Source organism: Budorcas taxicolor, chromosome 7 (genome assembly GCF_023091745.1).
Source record: "Budorcas taxicolor isolate Tak-1 chromosome 7, Takin1.1, whole genome shotgun sequence".
In the NCBI taxonomy this organism is placed as follows: Eukaryota; Metazoa; Chordata; class Mammalia; order Artiodactyla; family Bovidae; genus Budorcas; species Budorcas taxicolor.
Window position 1 is genome coordinate 18,497,742 of NC_068916.1, and position 19,832 is coordinate 18,517,573.

At 57.7% G+C, this 19,832-nt stretch overlaps 4 protein-coding genes across 10 annotated transcripts in view; 2 read left to right on the top strand and 2 right to left on the bottom strand.

Annotated features, from left to right (window-relative positions):
- Positions 1-6,783, top strand: part of RANBP3 (RAN binding protein 3) — a 50,727-nt gene extending 43,944 nt beyond the window's left edge. For all 6 annotated transcript variants that reach the window (XM_052644005.1, XM_052644004.1, XM_052644003.1 and 3 more), the window contains 6 exons: positions 602-704; positions 1,115-1,224; positions 2,948-3,068; positions 4,741-4,883; positions 5,153-5,336; positions 5,419-6,783. In XM_052644005.1, the coding sequence (XP_052499965.1) occupies positions 602-704; positions 1,115-1,224; positions 2,948-3,068; positions 4,741-4,883; positions 5,153-5,336; positions 5,419-5,462 (705 nt within the window). In that variant the 3' untranslated portion in view covers positions 5,463-6,783. The remainder of the gene's footprint in view (positions 1-601; positions 705-1,114; positions 1,225-2,947; positions 3,069-4,740; positions 4,884-5,152; positions 5,337-5,418) is intronic.
- A 503-nt stretch (positions 6,784-7,286) lies between these two features.
- Positions 7,287-8,106, bottom strand: CAPS (calcyphosine). Its single transcript, XM_052644014.1, has 4 exons — positions 8,024-8,106; positions 7,772-7,949; positions 7,458-7,664; positions 7,287-7,388 (listed from the first exon to the last, which is right to left on the bottom strand). Exons 1-4 carry the CDS (start codon positions 8,104-8,106, stop codon positions 7,287-7,289), a joined length of 570 nt encoding a protein of 189 aa, XP_052499974.1.
- Positions 8,107-9,337: 1,231 nt separating this feature from the next.
- On the bottom strand, positions 9,338-13,093 carry VMAC (vimentin type intermediate filament associated coiled-coil protein). Of its 2 annotated transcripts, XR_008199715.1 has the most exons (3): positions 12,895-13,093; positions 11,348-11,719; positions 9,338-9,377 (listed from the first exon to the last, which is right to left on the bottom strand). XR_008199715.1 is itself a non-coding variant. In XM_052644015.1 (2 exons), the coding sequence occupies exons 1-2, from the start codon at positions 13,083-13,085 to the stop codon at positions 11,410-11,412; spliced, it is 501 nt and encodes a 166-aa protein (XP_052499975.1). In that variant the 5' UTR covers positions 13,086-13,093; the 3' UTR covers positions 9,900-11,409. The 2 variants fall into 2 exon arrangements, 1 of the variants encoding a protein (XP_052499975.1); XM_052644015.1 differs by lacking the exon at positions 9,338-9,377 and having other exon boundaries at positions 9,900-11,719.
- A 1,291-nt stretch (positions 13,094-14,384) lies between these two features.
- On the top strand, positions 14,385-19,500 carry NDUFA11 (NADH:ubiquinone oxidoreductase subunit A11). Its single transcript, XM_052644016.1, has 4 exons — positions 14,385-14,568; positions 17,770-17,862; positions 17,970-18,092; positions 19,316-19,500. Exons 1-4 carry the CDS (start codon positions 14,472-14,474, stop codon positions 19,426-19,428), a joined length of 426 nt encoding a protein of 141 aa, XP_052499976.1. The 5' UTR covers positions 14,385-14,471; the 3' UTR covers positions 19,429-19,500.
- The last annotated feature ends 332 nt before the right edge of the window (positions 19,501-19,832 follow it).

A 19,832-nucleotide genomic window follows, 5' to 3' on the forward strand; every position in this document is an offset into this window, starting at 1 on the left:
CATACCTCGGGTCGTCTTCTGGCCCAGGATGGGCTTCTAGAATTGTTACCTGCTTCCTTATTTTTTCCTTTTATTCCCCCAACCACACATTCCCACCCTTGTTGTATCCATTTGTGAGGGTGGCTCAGGTGCTGGTGGGGGCTCACCTGACTCCGGGCACCTTGGTCTCTGTGTTGATTATGCTGAGGAACTCCCTGCTGCTTTTCTTGAGTATCAGCAGTGTCCTTTTTCGATTACAATGAAGTAGTCAAAGAATTACCTCACAGACCAAGGTGACCAGGTGGCCTGTGGTCAGTTAGTGGCCCCCGCCTCCTGGTGATGCCAGAGAGGTTCCAGAGGCAGTTCACATACAACATCCAGGGCAGGCCTATGTCTAGGGTGTCGTCCGAGGATGCTCAGCGAGCGCTGAGTGGAGAGGGGCTAGGGCTGGGCAGCTCCCCAGGCTCCCAAGAGGGAAGCTGGTGGAGAGAAACCCTCTGCCCAGAAGAGAACGTGCCGAGAGCCACCTCCCAGCAGAGGGGCCTCCTGTCCGCAGCGGTCAGCCCACTGGGACCACCTCCCCACATAGCCACCTTCTTCTGTATACCTTCACTCCCCACAGAGCCCACCCAAGTTAAATGAACTCAGCTCAGATGCCAACAGAGAAAACACAGCGGCAGAGTCCGGATCCGAGTCCTCGTCCCAGGAGGCCACCCCTGAGAAAGGTAGGCCTTGGTCCTGTCCCAGGAGGGTGGCCGGGGACACTGTGAACTGCAGCCATGAGTGCGGGCATCCAGTTAGCAGAAGGGGGCTTGGCCAGCTCAGGACAGCCAGGCCCAGGCACTGCCTGGTGACCCAGAATGGGGTGAGGTGTCTGTCCCCGACCGAGGTGGCTGAGGGGGTACTCTTCAGCACCCTCAGAGGTCTCGCTATCTTCTGTTCTCCCCGGAGCCAGGAGAGTGGGAAGCGGAGCTGTGCTGGCTGCTCCTGGCAGAGTCACAGGGTGCGTTAGCAGGGTCCCCTGTGGGCCAAGGTGTGGCTCCCAGAGGCACTGGCCCCCTTGGGGTGTCCCATGTGGTACACCGTCCCCCCAGCCAAGTCAATAGTCAGTGGCGTTGAGCTAATCACTTTGCAGAGTCCCTGGCTGAGTCAGCAGCCGCCTACACCAAGGCAACGGCGCGGAAGTGCCTGCTAGAGAAGGTGGAGGTCATCACCGGGGAGGAGGCCGAGAGCAACGTGCTGCAGGTGAGTGCCCACCTGCTTGTGCCGCATGGTCTGTCTAAAGACAAATTACAGACCTGAAACAGACACTTCTTCCTGCCGCCCGCTTAGCAGCTGTGACTGTCTTGTCCCAGTGTGCTGTATCCTCCTCTTAGCCCAGACTTCACGGCCCTCCTGCCACATCCCCACGGTCCTCCCTTTCTGGGGAGGCAGGTCAGGGCAGTAGGGCTCCATCTGCCCTTCATCCTTCCACACGTACCCGAATGTGTGTCTGTAAACCATGTACATGTGGCTTTGGGGAGTTTTCTGTGGTACTGCTTATCCCTACTCACAGATTGATTTTACTACCAAGAGATGTTGACTTACAAAGATCTACGGACTTCTTTCTGTAAAGGGTCAGTTATGGTCTCTGTTGCACTTTTTTAAACATAAAACAGCTTTGTTGAGATACAGTGCACATGCTATGAAATTCACCTTTTTTAAAGTGTACAGTTCAGTGATTTTTAGCACATTCAGAAAGTTGTACAAATGTCATCACTGCTTTAGAACATTTTTGCCCCCCAAAAGAAGCCTTATGCCCTTCAGCAGTGATTTCTCCATCCCCCTCTCCGCCAGCCCCTGGCGACCACGAATCCTCTCTCTCTCTCTGGATGTGCCTGTTCTGGGCATTTCATGTCAGCAGACTCATGCTGTGTTGTCTCTGGGGTCTGGTCTCTCTCACTGAGCAGCATGTTCTCAGGGTTCGTCCCTGTTGGAACATGTGTCAGAGCCTCGTTCTTCATGACTGAGTGACTGTCCACTGTACAGATGGACCACATTTGCTCATCCCATCTCCTGTTGGTGGACACCTGCTTTGTTTCCACTTTGGGGGAATTAATGATACCCCATGAACACTCGCGGAGAAGGCAATGGCACCCCACTCCAGTACTCCTGCCTGGAAAATCCCATGGGTGGAGGAGCCTGGTAGGCTGTAGTCCATGGGTCGCTAAGAGTCGGACACGACTGAGCGACTTCACTTTCACTTTTCACTTTTATGCATTGGAGAAGGAAATGGCAACCCACTCCAGTGTTCTTGCCTTGAGAATCCCAGGGATGGGGGAGCCTGATGGCCTGCCATCTATGGAGTCGCAGAGTCGGACACAACTGAAGCAACTTAGCAGCAGCAGCAGCATGAACACTCGTGTACAGGTTTCTCCGTGCACACCTGCTTCACTCTTCTTGGGTAGATACTTACAAGTGGGATTTCTGGGCTGTGTGATAAGTCCGTGTTTAACGCTTTAAAGGACAGTTTTCCACAGCGGCTGCACCAGTTTCCATTTCCATCGGCGAGGTGTGAGGGTTCTGCTTTCTCCACATCCTCCAGCACCTGTTTCCATCTGTCCTTTGGTTACAGCCATCTTAGTGAGTGTGAAGTGGTATCACATTGTGGATTTTTTATCTTTTTATTTACTTGGTTATGTCAGGTCTTGCTGCCCTATAACATGTAGGATCTTAGTTCCCCGAGCAGGGGTGAACTTGTGTCCCCTGTACTGGAAGACAGATTCTTAACCATAGGACCACCAGAGAGGTCCCCCACATTGTGGTTTTGATTTGCATTTCCATAGTGATTTTTTTTAATACTCTTCTGAAAATGTAAAATCCATTTTAGCTTGAAAGCAGGACAGAAAAGTGGCGAAGGGCCAGATGTGTCCCCTGGGCCATAGTTTGTTGAACCTGGTGGTTCATGCACGTTCACCTTGTGTTGCAGATCCAATGTAAGCTGTTTGTCTTTGACAAGACCTCGCAGTCGTGGGTGGAGAGAGGCCGGGGGCTGCTCAGACTCAACGACATGGCGTCAACTGACGACGGGACGTTGCAGTCCCGACTAGGTGAGCTGTGGCCGGGTTCCCGTGAGGGGCCTGGGGGATTCGGGCCCCCGACGTGTGTCCATGGCCAGCCCTCAACCTGAGGGACCCATCCCACCCAGCCCAGAGGCTCCCACTGCCAGTCCTTCTCTGATTCTCTTTCTGACTCTGAAAATAGATAAAAGGATTCAGCAGTTTTTGAACTTATTTTTCGATAATAAAAGTGCCAGTTGTTTTATGGTGGGAAAACAAAGAAATCAAACATCAGCTAAAATCTCTTTATGAAAAAGGGAAATCCCTGCTGAGAACGTTTGGGTAGATCCATTCCTGCTCTGTGGCCCTTTTTTAAGGAAGTGGGGCGATTCTGTCTCACCCTCTTACCCTCACTCTCTTTAGTGAGCATGTTCCTCTCTTGTTCCATTTGCCTTAAAACATGACTTAAAAAGTTCTTGAAAAACTTCCACATTAATATTCCACCGACTGAATATATTTTAGCCATTTCCCTTTTGATGGACGTTTGGGTCCCTAATTTTTCTTGACCCATAAATAATGTTTCCGGTACTATTTTTTACATGAATTTTATTCCTGAAAGTATGATTGTTACAAAAAGTATGTATGTGAGTGTGTTTGCATATGTGTGAGACATGTGTACTCATCTTTTTTTTTTTTTGTAAGTTATCCTCCCAAATTAAAAGTTGTCATCCGACTTTTACAGAAATGTTGATCCCTGGCCCAGGTGTAGCTCACACTGTGTCCTTTCAACGGTGTTTTATGTGTTTGGGCTCAGAACTGGAACAGAGATGGAAATGGCCCTCCTGTTCGGGCACAGGTCTTTGCACCCCTGCCCATAGACATCCCTTTGTTTCTTTTCCAATTTTTCTAATGGAAACGTGCAAGCAGGGGGCAGAGAGGGCACAGGATTTCAAGACCTCCAGGTCGTGGCTTATCCCCTGGTCATCAGGCTGTGGTCAGCTTCCTTGTAGCCATGCCCTCCCCTCCTCATTGAGGTCCTTTCTGGCCATGCCCTCCTTTCACCCCACACAGCCTTTGACCCTTGGCACAGACAGACCTTCCTTCAGAACTCACCTTGGGGGGTGGGGTGGGGGCACCTGGGTTGGGGTGACCACATCTAACCTGCTCCAGGTTTTCAAGGTTGGGGCGTAGACAGGAGGGTAGGCCGGGACAGGTCAAGCAGGATGACATTGGCCTCGGGCTGGCTGTGGGTGGAACTCAGGTCTCACCTGCGTTTCCGAGGGAAGGGTCTGTCCCAGGTTCTCTCCACCGCGTGCTGCCCTCAGCCGTCTCCTGAGGGATGCGCTGAGCAGCAGTCAGCCCCAGCATTTCCTCCTAGTGTTCAGCTCCTCCTCATGGGGCGGGAGCTGGACCTTGGCTTGTGGGTGACGACGGTCAGGGGGTGTCAGCTTCATGTGGCATGTCCCCAGTGTGCAGCCCACCCTCATGCAGCATGCCCCCTACTGCCCCCTAACTAGCCCCTTTCCTAGGAAGCCTGTCCAGGCACCACTTCCACCCACTGCACTCACCTCAGTGGCAGGGGTGCCAGGGCTGCTGCTCGGCAGACGGGCGGGTGGGAGGCTGTTGTGGGATTTCTCCCTGGGATGTTGACTTTCCTGCAGGTGTGTGTTTTCCTGGGGTGGGGGGCGGGGGCGGGCAGGACTGACGTCCTCCCTGGTTGCAGTGATGCGGACCCAGGGCAGCCTGCGACTGATCCTCAACACCAAGCTGTGGGCCCAAATGCAGATGGACAAGGCCAGCGAGAAGAGCATCCGCATCACGGCCATGGACACTGAGGACCAGGGCGTGAAGGTCTTCCTGATCTCGGTGAGCAGCCCCGGTAGAGGCCAGGCGGCTGCCAGGCACAAGCGGGCAGCACTGGGCGCCCTGCACGGGGGCCTGGCCAGGGAGAGCGGGAGGCCTCCAGGGTCGGGAGGGCAAGACCTACACCCGCAGGAGCTTCTGTTTGCTGCCCCCAGGGTTTGTTGAGGAGGGAGGTCAGGCACCCCACTCCGAGTCCTGGCCTGGGGGCTTCATTGACTGAGGAGGGGTCTCCCCGAGAGGCCTAGTCACCTGGCCCTCCCCTCTGCCCCCAGGCCAGCTCCAAGGACACAGGCCAGCTGTATGCGGCCCTGCACCACCGCATCCTGGCCCTGCGTAGCCGCGTGGAGCAGGAGCAGGAGGCCAAGGCACCAGCCCCTGAGCCTGGGACCGCCCCATCCAACGAGGATGACAGTGATGACGACGATGTGCTGACCCCGTCGGGGGCCCCCACAGGCGGTGAGTCGGATGTCCCAGGGTGGCCTGGGCTGGGGCTGTGTCCCAGGCAGGGACTTGACAGCAAGGCCACTGCTTCCCACAGGCGCCGGCGATGAAGGCGACGGGCAGACGGCTGGAAGCACATAGCGCCAGGAGCCAGCCGCCGCGAGCCTGCTGCTTTGTCCGTCTGTCTGCCCACCCGCCCCTCCCCCGGCAGCATCGAGGCACGGGGCTCGGGAACCACACTCCCCGCTGGGTTGGCCACAGTCTGGATCCGCACGTCCCGTTCAGAAGCAGACTCGGGAACTGCCTGAATGTGGTTTGGGACACGAACCTCATCATATTGATGAGCAAAACGAAAAAGAACATTTCTTCCCTCCCCACCTTGAATTGAAATGGCACATTAAGACTTGTCACGGCTTCTCACTGGGACTGGGACACCTCGTTTCTTCACCCCGACCTCCCTGTGTCGCCGGCTTCCCCTGCCGCCTGCCCAGGCCGCCAGGCCGTCTCACAGTGTAACACTGGGCCTGCTGGACCGCCTGTTACCACCGTCTTTACCTCCCGCCCCCACGTTCTGACTTGGGGGTTTTATTTTTAGATCTTTTCTCCCCCCAAGGCTTTGTGTTGGTTTCCTAGGTTGAGCGAGGCACTTCTGTGTGTGGAGCAGGCGTGGCTGCGTTGTGGGCTGCACCCTGGTTCCCCCTGTGACCCCAGCCCCCATGGTGGGGGCACTCAGGACTGCTTGAGAGCCAGCCCCATGGGTTCCCCACCTGGGATTCCTCCAGGCCAAGTCGTGGGGTGTGGACAGATTGGGCCCTGGGCCTGGAGAGCTTGTCTAGAAAAGGGTCACTGGATGTGGGGTCGGGGGGTCTCCATCCTCCTGTCTGTGCCCATGACATGGGTCACCCAGCCTTGGGTACCCAGGTGCAAGCCTGCTTCCTGCTCTTGGCCACTCTTCCCTCACCAGGCCCTGGACGTCTCTGCCCCCCAGGACTGTCGAGGGCTGGGGGCCTCTGAGAGGGCAACCCTGGTGGGGCCTTCGCGGAGGGGCCAGCAAGCAGAGCGGTTTCAGATAGCAGGCAGAACCCGTGCTCTCAGCACACACAGGAGCGCGCCCTCTGCTTGCCCACCCCGGAGTGTGGCCAAGAGCAACTGGGCGCTGCCTCCCCCACATCGGGGCTCGCAGAGGAGGCTCCAGGGGTTCACAGGAAACCTCCCGCCCGCCCTGACGGGGTGAGGAGGGGGCCGTCTGAGCCACGCCACCCGCACCCCGGGGTGGCCCTGCAGCCGTGCCTGAGCCATGGGACATCACCAAAGGCCCCCCCAGCAGATCCGGTCACACTTCTCTGCTTTAAGCCTTAGTCAACTAGTGACAAGTAAAAACCAGATAATGCCCACGTGTTTTGGAACATTTATGTAAGATTGTCATATGAAATGTATTTGGGAACTACATTAAAACTTTTAACTAAAACGCTGGCCTCCTGCATGCCCCAGGGGCCTCAGGAAGCTGGACAACCTGACCAGGAAGCAGCCTGGCCTGCCCGCAGGGTGGTGGCCTCTGCCCCACACTGCAGACCTGGGCAGGTGACCCAGAATGGCTGCCTTCCGAGACTTGCAGCGGCTGGCTTCACACAAGAGCTGTCCGCTTCCCCACCAGGTGCAGCCTGGCTTCCCGGGGACCCACAGGGAGGGGTAGGGGTGCTGGCAGTCAAGGTTCACTGAGCAGGGATGGGAGGAGGTTTGGGGTTAGCACGATGTGGGCAAGGGGCCTTTCTTCCTGGGGTCCTGAGCCAGTGACCCATTAGGGGAACTGGTGGCCAAGCAGTACACCCGGAGACCTGGTCCAGCCGGTTCTGTGGCCTCAGACCTGCCACACTCCTCCCCACCCCCACCCCAGGGCTGCTCAGCTCCAAGCCCAGATGAGAGGGGTCCTGGCTCCAGGGTGCCGGCTGCATGAGGGTGCATGGCTCACAGCCGCCAGGCGCTGGTCATCATGGCCACAAACTCCTCATCCGTATCCATGGAGGCGCTCACACCACTGTAGTAGTCCTGGAACTCAGCCAGCGTCACCTGGGGGCAGACAGGCGGTTGGGGGGTTCCGGAGGTGTGGACAAGGGACCGGGGTATGCAGGCACCCACCTGCCCATCCTTCTCGGAGGAGTCGAAGTTGTCCAGGAAGTGGCGGAGCACCTGCTCTTCAGTCCACTCCCCGCTTCGCACCTTTGGGTGAGTGCGGCCGCTGTATACCCCCCGGAGATCATCTACGGTCACCACGCCATCACCACTGCGGTCCAGCTTGGCGAACGCAGCTGCAACTACCGCCTCCCGGGCCTGGGACATGGGGGGCTGGGGAGGGTGTGGTGGTGACCGGGGGGTAGGAAGCACAGAGGCTCCCCTTGGCCTCCACAGCACCCCAATGGGAGGAAGGGACACTGCTGCACCCCCCAGCTCACCCGCAGCGCTCGCAGGAACTCCTCCAGGTCCAACGTCCCGCTGCCATCACGGTCCCAGCGCCTGCACACGCCCTCCATCTCAGCTGCGTCCAGCACCAGCCCCAGCTCAGCCAAGCCCCGCTGGAGCTCCCCCACATCCAGGGAGCGGCTCCCATCCCGGTCCAGGCGGCGAAAATATCTGGGGGGCAGGGATATGGGGTTCGAAAAGATCCGTGGGACTGGGGGTCGGGGAGATGTGAGAGGAAAGCTCACCTGGCCACACCCTGGATGCCCGAGGCCCCTCGGGACAGGCACTGGGCTCGGAGCTTCTCCATGGTGGTGTCCACAGCATCCATGCTGGCTCCGGGCTCTCTGGGTGGCTGGACAGGCTAGAGATCTGGGAGGAGGGGCTCCTGCTCAGCCACCAGGCTACGGACTGGCCGCCTTGATCTGTCCTGGAGTCCGGGTGGCCGCTCTGCCTGCCTCCTGCCCGTTGTGCCCAGCGCTGGCAGTGCGTCCTGCCAGGCAGGGCTGTTGCTAGGGGACAGGGCCCTGGAGACCAGGAGGGGCCCCGCTGTAACTCTCCCTATGCCAGGGCCCTGTGGCCACAAGCACAGCCCTGCGGGGCGTGGAGAAGGCCAAGGAGGGCAGGCCGGCGCTGTTGCTGTCAGCACTGCCCGACCACCATCCGCCTGCTCTCTCCCAGCCCTGGGAGAGAGCCAGACCCAGGCTGGGAGGAGGGTGGGGGGAGTGCGGGAGGGGAGCTGCGGTCCCAGCCCTGCCAGGGACCAGTGTCCCAGATGAGGGGAGGCCAGGCCCAATTCCTATGCGACCCCTCCCCTCTCTGGGCTTCACCAGCCCCCAGCCCCTTTCCACAGGGCTGCAGCTGAAGCTGCTGAGGAATTCAAGTTTAAAGACTCGAGATGGCCCAGGCCCACATCCAACAGGAGCTGCTCAGACGAGCGCTGGCTGAGCTGAGACGCAGCCAGTCGTGTAAACATTAATGTTGAGTTGGACGAAGCAATTCTCAGTAGTTAATTATGGCCAGTTGTGGTACTTTTGTCAACATGGGTCTTTTGGGGGTTGGTTTCCGGTTCTCAGACATCGCTTGGTGGGCTTGCTCATGACAAGCCGCTTATCTGGCCAGAGAAGGACCCCTGGCCCCCTGACTTCCATAATCCAAGAGGAACCAAGACCACCGGCAGAGAAGGCCTGCCATCAGACTGGACATCTGGCCAACTGAGTCTCATATCAGCAGGCTAAGATCGAAGATGATAATGGATTTTACAGGACTTAAAATACAGGCCCCTGTTTGGGGAACCCCTGCCCACCCACAGAGACCGAGAGATCATCAGAGGCTTTTCAAAGCTTGGGAGTTGCACCCAGCACAATGGTATTGTCCGAAGTTGCTGCTCCCAAATGAAGCCAAGCTGTGGATCACAAGCAACCTGTCACTGTGATTCACGCCACAGCGGATGCAACACCATCGACTGTTAGGAGAAACTGCAGTGACATTCTGCTGCAGAAGTTCTCGTGACTTGCTGCATGCAGTCCAACATTCTCTGTGCAGGCACAAAGAAATAGCTCCATCGTGTGCTTTTGTGAGGATTATAAACGTCGGGGTTTTCTATAAAGAAATGTAAAACGTAATCACAATTATTGTAGCTCTGTTTGGGCATCTCTGCATCTCTGAGAGAATCAGAATCTCAACAATAAAAAATTGGGGGGACTTCCCTGGTTGGTCCAGTGGTTAAGAGTCTGCCTTCCAGTGCAGGGGACACAGGTTCAGTCCCTAGTTGGGGAACTAAGATCCCACATGCTATGGGGCAACTAAGCTTCTGTGTCACCACAAAGAACCCATGTGCTACAACTAAGCTGACACAGCCAAATAAATGGTTGTGTTTTATTTTAATTAACTTTATTTTAAAAAAATTGGAAGTGGCAAGGGCCCTCCAAACCCAGAGGCCCTTTCACTTTACTTCTCTGAGCCTCACTTTGCATAGCTATAAAATGGGGCAATGCCTGTGTGCATAGGTGGCTTAAGAGACAGAGCTGTATATGTGGAGTGCTTGGCACAAGCTCCCACCCAGTGGGGCCCCACCCTGGACCCAGGAGCAGCACAACAGCCACCTCCAGCAGGAAGGGGAGGAAGTAGGAAGAAAGCAGGAGGGAGCAGTGGTGCCATGAAGTCATTTGGTTTATTCTTGAGCGTAGACAGGCCCTAGCCTGCCTTCCCCTTGTACAAACAGCAGCCCCCTTATTCGTCCAGAGGAGAAAACTGGGCCATTGTTACACACTGAGGGGGTCACTGTGTGATGCCAGGCGGCACCCTCTGCAGGGCGGAGGACAGATGCTGAGCTTTCCGGGCTGAAAGGGGCTGTGCCCCGCAGTGGTTCCTGGGGTGGGGATTCCCTGAGTCAGGAGGCAGGAAACGGCTGCCATAGTCCCAGGCCAGGCACTTGGGCTGGGCAGAGAAAGAGACATTGCTCCCTGTTCTGATAAAAAAAGCAAAGTGCCTCAAATGTCTCTGGCCAACAACGGCAGCATACAAATAAGGAGTGAAAAAATAGATTCTCAGAGGATTAGAAAAAGGAGCCAGCTGGTGCTACGAAAGGAAAGTTGCCGGGGGCCTCATCAGATGTGCTGGGTCCCAGGGTGTGCCAGGCACAGGAGACAGAAAACAAAAACCTGCCCTCATGGAGCTTCCACTCCAATGGTAAAAAGTTACATAAAGGAAGTAAAATGGGGCAATGAGCGGGGGTGGAATGGGGAACAATGACTTCTGATAAGACAATCATGGAAGCCCTCTCAGAAGAGGTGACGTTTGAGCAAAGACCTGAGTGAGCAGGAGCCAGGCATGTGGCATCTGGGGGAAGAGCATTCTAGGCAGAGGAAACAGCCAGTGTAAAGACCCCAAGGCAGGATGCTATGAAGAGAAGGTTACGGGATGCCTGAGTTTGCCTGGGCTGTGAAGCCTGGTTGCCAGCATCTCGGCACATCCCACCTGCACACTCCTTCCTGGGTTGAGAGGAGGATAGAATTAGGGGGGAAAATATCTAAGTATAACCAATGCAAAATGGCCTGAGGCTTGAGGTTCACAATTCTGGACTGAGATGAAGAATAAGGCTTTAGGATGAAGAGTACTTCCGGAGGAACAAAAACCGGGGCAGGAAAAGAGGGAGAAAACAGGGAGAGACTCAAATCACGTGGCACTTGATGCCATCCACCTCCACCAGAAAAAGAGAGGTCTCTAACTCAGATGTTTCAAGGGCCAGACATCTGGCCTTGAGAGATAAGGGGGTGAATGGAAACTTGCCCTTGCTAAAGAGGGTGTCCTGGACTCAGATCCAGGCAGGTACAGCCCAGCCCGAAGCCAGAAATCCAGATTCGTGTGTAAGCACAACCAGTTCTCCAACAAGGGTGATTGATTCAGTTTTGCTTTTTAAAAGAAAAAAAGAAAGAAAACCTGGCTGATTTCATCTGCATTTGGCCTGCAGGCCACCCATATGAAACCTATGCCTTTTTAACAGGTTCTGACGCTGAGGATTATGGCTCTTCCAAGGGGTCCTCTCTGGAATATGTTAACCCTGAGGATACCCAGGCAGTAGAAGTCCCCACTGGAGTCCTCTTTCTCCATTCCGGAACCTGCTCTCTGGGACTCACACAGTGGTCCCAAACACTGCGGGCTCGAGCTGGTCGCTGTCCTCTTCCTCCCCAGTACTGTTGGCAAGGGGTGAGCTGGGCCTACCAGGGAGTGAGCCACTGGCCGGCAGGGGCCCCAGGCGCTCGGCCTCCGCCAGGGTGGCCAGCAGCCCAGCCAGGGGCGGCCGGCGGCGGCAGAGATCCTGCAGCAACTCAGCCCGGGGCTGCAACTGCCCGATGAGCTTGTCCCTCTGGCGCACGGCAGCCTGCAGACTCTGAACAGCAGCCTCGGAGGTCAGCAGCTGCTCCTGGAGGGCGGCAATCTCACTGGCAGGAAGGCAAGACGGAACCATTATGGTACCCGGCCACCAGAGGTTCTCTTCCCCCTGCTCCCAACCTCCATCCCCAGATTCATAGATTGAATCCCTACGCAGTGATAGTATTTGGAGAAAGGGGCCTTGAGAGGTAAGGAAAGTTTACATGATGTAATGAAGGGTTTCCTTTTAAGAAGAGATACCAGAGCTTGCTCTGTGTGTGTGTGTGTGTGTGTGTGCTTTGTGAGGACAAAGTGAGAAGATGACTGTTGGCAAGCCCGGAAGAGGACGCTCACCAGAACTGAATCATTGCCTTGATTTTGAACTTCCCAGCCTCCAGAACTGTGAGGACTCATTTGATATTGTTTAAGACACCAGTCTGTGGTATTCTATAATGGCAACCTCAGCAGACTAACACACTCCCTCATTCACCCCCTATCAGTTCCCTTGTCCCCTCCATCTCTTCCTATTTGCTGTTCAGCTTAGATGCCCCCTCCTCCAAGAAGCCTTCCCTCCGGGCCCTCCTAGAGCCGTGTTGCCCTCCATCATACACAAGAATACTGTGAGCAGGTTGAATACTGGAGTGGGTTGCCACTTCCCTCCCCAGCCATCATACACACACATCCCAGTCACCCTGTGTTGTAACTGCCAAACAGTGTGCTTGAGGGCAGGGCTGTACAGGTCTTACTGATGTGCCCTAATGACCAGCACAGGGCCTGGCGCATGGTAGGTTGCTCAGTAAAGATAGAGTAACAAGTCCAACCAGCTCTGAATTTTTTCCCACCGGGTCCTCAGAAACACTTACTTCCCTGGGCGCTTGTCTCATCCCTCTGAATCCTCAGCTAGAAAGACTCTTCAAAACTGCCGATATAATCCCATCCTCCCAAGAACCTGCCATGGCTCCAATACCTACATCAGGCTGCTGGTGGTCCCTGTACCACTCAGGACCAGCCAGTTTTGCCTAGTGGTAAAATGGACCCTGTTAAGTTAGATAGCCACACCCAAGTGACATCTCTCAACTTTTATCTAGTGACGATTCAAGTATTTTTGTGTTTGTTTTTCCAGTCCCACCAGTAGTCCAGCTCCACGTGAATGCCCACGTCTCCCCTATCAGTATTCCCTTCCTATCTCGGATCTGCCTCTGCCCAACTCCTCCGAGAAGTCCACCTGCCGGGTCCCAAGATTCACCGGTCTTTGGCGCGTCCCAGCTCGTCTAAAGCGGCACTCAGTTGCTGGTCGTGGCGCGCCAGGCGCTCTGCCTGGGCGCGCACCGTGCACTCGGCTGCCTCCAGCCGCGCCTCCAGTTCCGCCGCGCGCCGGTGAACGGCAGCCAGGTGTGCGTTAGCCTCGCGGATTTGCAGGGGCGGCGGCGCTGACATGGCCCCTGCAGAGTACCAGGCCTGGCCACGCCCACGGGCGGCCCGGAACCGGCCCTGGACACGCCCCCTGAGGGCCACACCTCCGAGGGTCCGTTCAAGACTTCGGCGTGATTGGCCGGGTTCACCGCTAGGCTCCGCCCTTCAGGGCTGGGTCTAGTACTCAAACCCGAACGCCCTCACTGGTTCCGGCAACTGGAAACTCCTCCCCTGAGCCCCGACTAACTCCAAGATTGGCCAAGGTCTTAACAAACCAGGTTGGCCTTGTCCTCCGGTGGCCAGCTCAGGCTCTGGCAACAGGATTGGTCATTCTCTCGAGGCAGGCCCCGCCCTCCTCAGAATCTAACGCGTCAAGTTGGTCGGGCCCCACAAGTCTGACCACGCCCCTGGAACCCGTTACGCTTCTCTCATTGGCCGTTCACGCCCCTTAGGCAATTTTACAGCTCTTGATTGGTCCAGTCCCCTTCAGGTTATGTTTGGGATTCTGGACCCACACCCAGTGGATGGTCATTCTTCATCCCGCCCAGGGGTTGGACCCCGTCCTGATAAGAATCCAAGCACTGGGAGTGGACACTTTCTCGTTAAGCCCCTGAGCCTGAGTCATTGGAAGGACTGACGCCGAAGCTGAAGCTCCAATATTTGGCTACCTGATGCGAAGAACCGACTCATTGGAAAAGACCCTGATGCTGGGAAAGATAGAGGGCAGGAGAAGAAGGGGGCGACAGAGGACATGAATCTGAACAAACTCCGGGAGATAGTGGAGGACAGGGTAGCCTGGCGTGCTACAGTCCATGGGGTGGCAAAAAGTCGGACACAAGTTAGCTACTGAACAGTAATTCTGTGCCTGACCACGCCCCCAAATAGTAGCACGCCGTTAACTAGGCTTAAAACTGGCCATCGGGCGTGACCACGCCTCCCCACAGATACTGGCACTGGGAGTGGCCACATCCCTCCGTGTTCCCGCCCCATAATGACGTCTCGCTCCAGTACAGTCTGATTCCGCGGTTTCCTCTCTGCATGTGGATAGGCTTAGTACCTTTGATAGTACCGCCCCTAGTTAGGTCCTACCTCTCGGGGTCACACTATTCTTGACCCAGGATCTTCTGACCTAAAATAACGACAACTGCCTTCACTGATCCTGGTCAGTTTCCCCCTTCAGAAATCGGCCAGTGGTGCACGTGCTCTTCTTTTACTCCCATCCCAACTCCAGGACTTGAGCGCAACCCGTGTTCACGTAGGAGGCCCTCAATAAAGTTGCTCACTTGTTGCTGTCCCGCCCCCGCGAGAGGCTGCGCGCGCCGCCCAGGAAGTCTCGCGAGAGTCAGCGGCGTCCGTCCTTGGCCGCAGGAGCCGCCGGGTGGTAAAGTGCAGGACTAGGGCTGTGCTGTCATGGCTAAGACGCTTCTTCACCAGTACTGGGACATCCCCGAAGGCACCGAGTGCCACCGCAAGACCTACGCCGCCACCAGTATCGGTGGTGCCGCTGGTGAGCACCGGCCGGGTCCCCAGGGTATAGGGCGCAGGGAGGCCGTCATATCCCCTCGGGGACTGCCCGAGGGCGTCCTGGAGGGGCTGCGGACCTCGAGGGGTGGCAGTAGTCGTCGTCGGGGTATGTGGGGTGGCCTTGGGACGCCGGGGGCTCTCGTACTAGATAGACTTTGTGGGGTTATCGGACTAACGCAGAGGGCGCAGAGAGATCATAGGATCCGAGAGGGTCCCATGAGGGCTGAGAATCTCGTGGAGTGGGTACGTGGTCTTCGTTGGAGTGTCTGAGCCTGCCATGGGGACCTCTGGTGTGAGGTAGACGTTGCGGGGAGAGGCGGGGGAGCTAGCAGGGTTCCTGGGCCCTGGGAGGTTGTGGTATCTGTGACAAGCTGATCACTGGGGTAGTCAAAATTCCTGGGTGCTGGGTGTTTGTGGCGTCTGCTTGAATGGAGTCTGGAGGAGCTTGTTGGAGGGTGTTTGAGAGGTTGCAGGTGGAAACTTTTGACAGAGGCATTATGTCTTGTGGTCATGGAGAGACTCGGATTTGGGGGGCTGTCACTGATTTCCAGGAGCCCTGCAAGGGGGCTTGTGGGTCTTCAAGGGCGTTGCTGTGTGCCTGTGACACTCATTTTGCCACCCGAATTGCCTCACCAGCCAACTCCACTCAACACTCAGGACCTAACTACACATGCCCCTCTGTCCTTCCACACCTCCTCCCTTCTTCCATCCCTGCCTCCCCTCAGCACTCTATAGCGAGAATTCACACTTGAGTTCTGTGGGATGGTGAGCCCCTTTGAGGGCAGGGGGCCAGGCTCTAACCCAGCACAGAGCACACAGTAACTGAATGATGGAATGAGCGAGGGAAGGAAGGCGAGGTAGTAACTAGGAATGAATGAATGACTTTACGAATGAATGAATGAAGGTACACAGTAACAGTGAGTGAATGAATGTGAGAATGAGTGAATGACTGTGCATTCATTCATTCATGTGAAGTGTCTGGAAGTCACTTCAGAAGACTGATGGGGAGCCAGGAGCTGGCCGAGGGGCTGAGGAGGGGTCTTTTGAGGGGGTGACAGGAACCTGTGGAAGGGGCCAAGTCAGTGGAGACCCTCAAGTGCTGAGGGGGTGGGTGGTGGTGGCTGTAGCATCTGAGGAGTTAAGTGGGCTGGGGGAGCTGGCTGGCATGTCATCTACTAAATGATTGTTGGGGGCGCGGCACGGACAGTCATTGACTTTGGGATAATCCAGTGGCTTCCAGGTCATCCCTTCCCAGTTAAAGGACTTCTGAGGGCTCATAAGATGCTGGGGTGCGTTCTATGCCCGGCACGGCCTGGCAACTGGGTGTCCCTCGGCCAGGGTCGCAGGCATGTGGTATGTATGTGTTAGTCATTTAGTCATGTCTGACTCTTTGTGACCCCATGGACCATAGCCCACCAGGCTCCTCTGTCCATGGGATTCTCCAGGCAAGAATACTGGAGTGGATTGCCATTTCCTCCTCCAGGGGATCTTCCTGACCCAAGGATTAAACCCAGATCTCCTGCATTGCAGGCAGATTCTTTACTACCTGAGCTATAAGGAAGGCAGGCATGTGGGGGTAGGATCAATAAGGTTCTCCCCCAGGACTCACTGTGGTTTGGGGACTATCGCTGAACCTTGTCTGTGGTTCCTCTTCAGAGAATCATCTAGAGATCATGCATCCCCAGGTCCCAGACAGGGTAGGGAGCTGCTCTGATTAAGTCTTTACAAGCTGGGGCGCAGGTCGGGCCCTCGTATGAGAGAATAACTGAGGAAAGGGGCTTGCTGGGGCAGTGCAGGCAGGGGGAGCCCCAGACTCCGGCCCGCTCCCTCCTTCCCAGCCTTCAGCCTCTGAGGAGTGTGGGGACACTAGGGTTCAGCATGGGATGCGGAAGGACTGGACCTGGGCAGCCCCCAAGTGGGCACCTGGCATATGGGTGCCCTCTGTATATGCGGCTCCTCTCCCCTCATCCCTGGGCCTCGGCGTCCCCATCTGGGAAGTGGGTTGGCCATCTTGGCCCTCCTCGGAGTTGCTCCCAAGGTTACTGGCCCTGTCCGCTGTGACAGATCCCCCACAGCTCTTGTGAGCTGAACCTCAGCAGGGCTGGAGGGCTGCTGCTCAGCTGGGAAGGTCATGGTGGGGGAGTGCAGCACGCCAGCTGCTGGGTCTGCAGAAGCTGGGGACTTGGAGACTGGGCGGGGCCCACGTCCCTGGGGCATCGGTGAAGGTGGTTGGCCTTCAGATCCTCTGGTCTTCCAGGTTGCTCTGCCAGGTGGGTGGCATCAAGGGAGTCTCTCTGCCTGTCTGAGGGCCCCCCCCCAACCCCCCGACAAAGCAACAAGAGGGGACTCAGCCCATCAGGCCCTGAGGAGGGAGAGGGCAGTGGGTGCCCTGTCACCTGGCAGGAGATGGTTCTGTTTTGTCTGGGACGGTTTGGCCCCAGGAGGTCTGTGCTGGCAGCTGGGCCTCACTGTGAGTCTGTCTGGAGAGGAGTGGTGCAGGGTCAGCTGGAGGATGGGGAGCCTTGTACTGTGCTGTTCTGGTGACAGGGAGCCAGCCAGGTCTGTGCATCCACCAAAGAGGGTCTGGCTGAGGAGGCTGACACATGGAGTGGGTCAGCATTGGCTCAGCATGCGCCAGGGTAGGACCTTGGGCCTGGCTGCCCACCAGGGCCCCTCACACGTAAAAACCAACATCAGGGGCAGGTCATCTGGGGTAACGGTGGAGATGGAAGAGCTTACCAGAGTGGTGAGGCTGAGCCAGCCGGGGTGAGGGTCAGGTCTGAGAGTGGCGAGAAGAGGCGTCAGGAGCCCTGGGCCCTGCAGCAGGGACACAGCTTTGCTGGAAGTGGGGAGTAGCGCTGGGGTGCTGGTCTGGCCACGAAGGCCCTGGCTCATCCTCAGTGGGGGCCGTGTTCTGGGCTGGTGCCCTGTGGGGTGGGCTGGATGAGGGGGGGTGTGAGCCCAGGCCTTGGAGCAGGAGAGCCAGGTTAGATCCCAGCTCATCGACTGTGGGACCTCAGGTGAGCCCTGTAACAGCCGCTTCCTGGCCCACCCTGGCCCAAGCCACCTTGGTGGTTGCCATGGAAATGCAAGGAGCCAGCGCTGTGGACTGGGGAGGGGCCTGCCCCCTCCAGGGCCCAGGGCTGACTTGCCTGGCCGCCTTTCTGTCCCTCTCTGTCTGCAGGCCTCGTTGTCTCTGCCTACAGCGTTGCTCTCAAAACCCCGACCTCCTTCTTGGAGGGAGTGGCGAGGACGGGACGGTACACATTCACCGCAGGTGAGCAAGCCCGCATGACGTCTGGGCTTCTCCTCAGGGGCCCTTCCGGCACTGGTCTGGACCCCTGACTCAGACTGGGGCCCTTCCTGCCCCACCTGCCCCCACAGCCGCCATCGGAGCCATATTTGGCCTCACCTCCTGCATTAGCGCCCAGGTCCGCGAGAAGCCCGATGACCCTCTCAACTACCTCATCGGAGGCTGTGCCGGAGGCTTGACCCTGGGAGCGCGCAGTGAGTGAGCCCCGCGCCCCTGACCTCTGCCAACCCTCCTCCCTCTGCCCATCAGGGGTGGGTGTGCAGAACGTACATCTGGCAGGGGAGGGGGCAGCGCCCGCAAGAGGCCCCGTGCCTCTGAGTCTCAGCCACCAGCTGGTTTAGCTCTGCTCAGGCGCCTACTGCACGTCCACCTCGCTACACCCTCCTGCCCCCATGGCTTGGCGTGGCCTGCATGGACTTGCTCTGCCCCTATCCTGCCCTCGCTGCCTTGCTCTCTCTGCTGCAGCTCCACGGCCTCCTCGCTGTTCCTCCAGCGCCTCGAGGCCTTGGCATGGCTGTGCCCTCTGCCAGAACACCCTTCCCCCCAGAAATCACTGCCCCAGCCCGCTATGTACATCTGGGCCCCCGCCTGCCTGGCTTGTGTGTCTCTCCCTCTGCCTCGTCTTGTCAGAGAGCACAGGGTCACTGCCCGTCGGGGGAGCAGTCGGGGCTGGCTCGGAGCTGCTGGCACCCAGGGCCCCACAGGGAAGTGGCTGTCGCCATCCCCACCTTCCAGACGGGGCCACTGAGGCCCCAAGGAGATGAGATGGCCTGAGGTCACCCACATGAAGAAGAGGATGTCTCCTCTGTGGGAGGCCGGGCCCCAGGCCAGCCTGGTACAGCAGAGCCGCCTGGAATAGGAAGCAGACACCGCTCTTCCCGCCTCCCATAGCCTGGCGGGTGGGGGCGGCCAGCCAGGGGAGAAATGGAGGCCACACGCAGATAAACACCCCAGCCCGCTGGCTGGAGTGTCTGTGGAAGGTTCCAGCCGGGAAGAGAGGGAGGGTGCCACGCCCTCCTGGCCTTTGCTGGGAGACCTTGGCTGAGGTCCGGCTTTGACCTGCACCCCTGAGCCTGCAGCCGGGTATGTGAGTCTGGCGCTCAGCAGGCAGAACCCCCTTCCCAGGGCACCTCTCAGGCCGCAGGCATCTTGTGTTCTCCACTCCACAGACCACAGGGCAGACTCGGCCAGGACTGAGACCTGCCAGCGGCCTTCAGTCCCCCACGCCCCCACGCCTGGACTCCCGCCACCCACCTTCAAAGGCAGAGGCCCCGGGGCTCCGTCCCTAAGGAGCATGTGGTCCAGCCCTGGTCACCTGAGCTTGGAGGGAGGACCGTCCTCGGGCGGTGCTCAGGGTGGGCGTAGGCGAGCCTCGCTCCCCGCATGCTGTCTGATGCCAGTCTTTCCGCCCCTGCAGCCCGCAGCTATGGGATCGGAGCCGCTGCCTGTGCATACATGGGCTTGACGGCTGCACTGGTCAAGATGGGCCAGCTGGAGGGCTGGAAGGTGTTTGCAGAACCCAAGGTGTGAGCCCTGTTGCCGCCTCCCAGGACCTGGGGCAGTTTGAAACTCGTGTAAAATAATAAATCCTGTGTATATTTGTGTGCGTCTCTCCTCCTCTGTCGTTCTCCAGGGTGAAGCCCTGTCCAGGTGACAGAGGCTGGGGGACAGGCCAGGGCGGCTCAGGGCGGACGTGGGAGGGAGTGAGGAACCGGCAGGAGATAAGGCGTCTGGGTCTGTGCCCGAAGGGGTAGGCACGGCGCCAGCTGGGCCCCAGTGTGGGAGCAGGTGTCAGGCAGAGGTCGCCGGGCCTCAGCCAGTTCTCTGTGAATGGCCTTGGGGACTGACATTGGGGAGGTTGGGGGGGGACTGGGCCCCGCAGCCCACAGCCCTTCCTGTGGCCCCCCTGCAGCTCACAGGCCAGCCCCTCTCTG

Coding starts and splice junctions, on each gene's coding strand:
- CAPS (XM_052644014.1), bottom strand. CDS start 8,106: ATGGATGCTGTGGACACCACCATGGAGAAGCTCCGAGCCCAGTGCCTG. Junction 7,950..8,023: donor GGCATCCAGGGTGTGGCCAG/GTGAGCTTTCCT, acceptor CCTGCCCCCCAG/ATATTTTCGCCGCCTGGACC. Junction 7,665..7,771: donor AGTTCCTGCGAGCGCTGCGG/GTGAGCTGGGGG, acceptor CACCCTCCCCAG/CCCCCCATGTCCCAGGCCCG.
- VMAC (XM_052644015.1), bottom strand. CDS start 13,085: ATGTCAGCGCCGCCGCCCCTGCAAATCCGCGAGGCTAACGCACACCTG. Junction 11,720..12,894: donor CTGGGACGCGCCAAAGACCG/GTGAATCTTGGG, acceptor CCTTCCTGCCAG/TGAGATTGCCGCCCTCCAGG.
- NDUFA11 (XM_052644016.1), top strand. CDS start 14,472: ATGGCTAAGACGCTTCTTCACCAGTACTGGGACATCCCCGAAGGCACC. Junction 14,569..17,769: donor CAGTATCGGTGGTGCCGCTG/GTGAGCACCGGC, acceptor CTCTGTCTGCAG/GCCTCGTTGTCTCTGCCTAC. Junction 18,093..19,315: donor CTTGACCCTGGGAGCGCGCA/GTGAGTGAGCCC, acceptor CCGCCCCTGCAG/CCCGCAGCTATGGGATCGGA.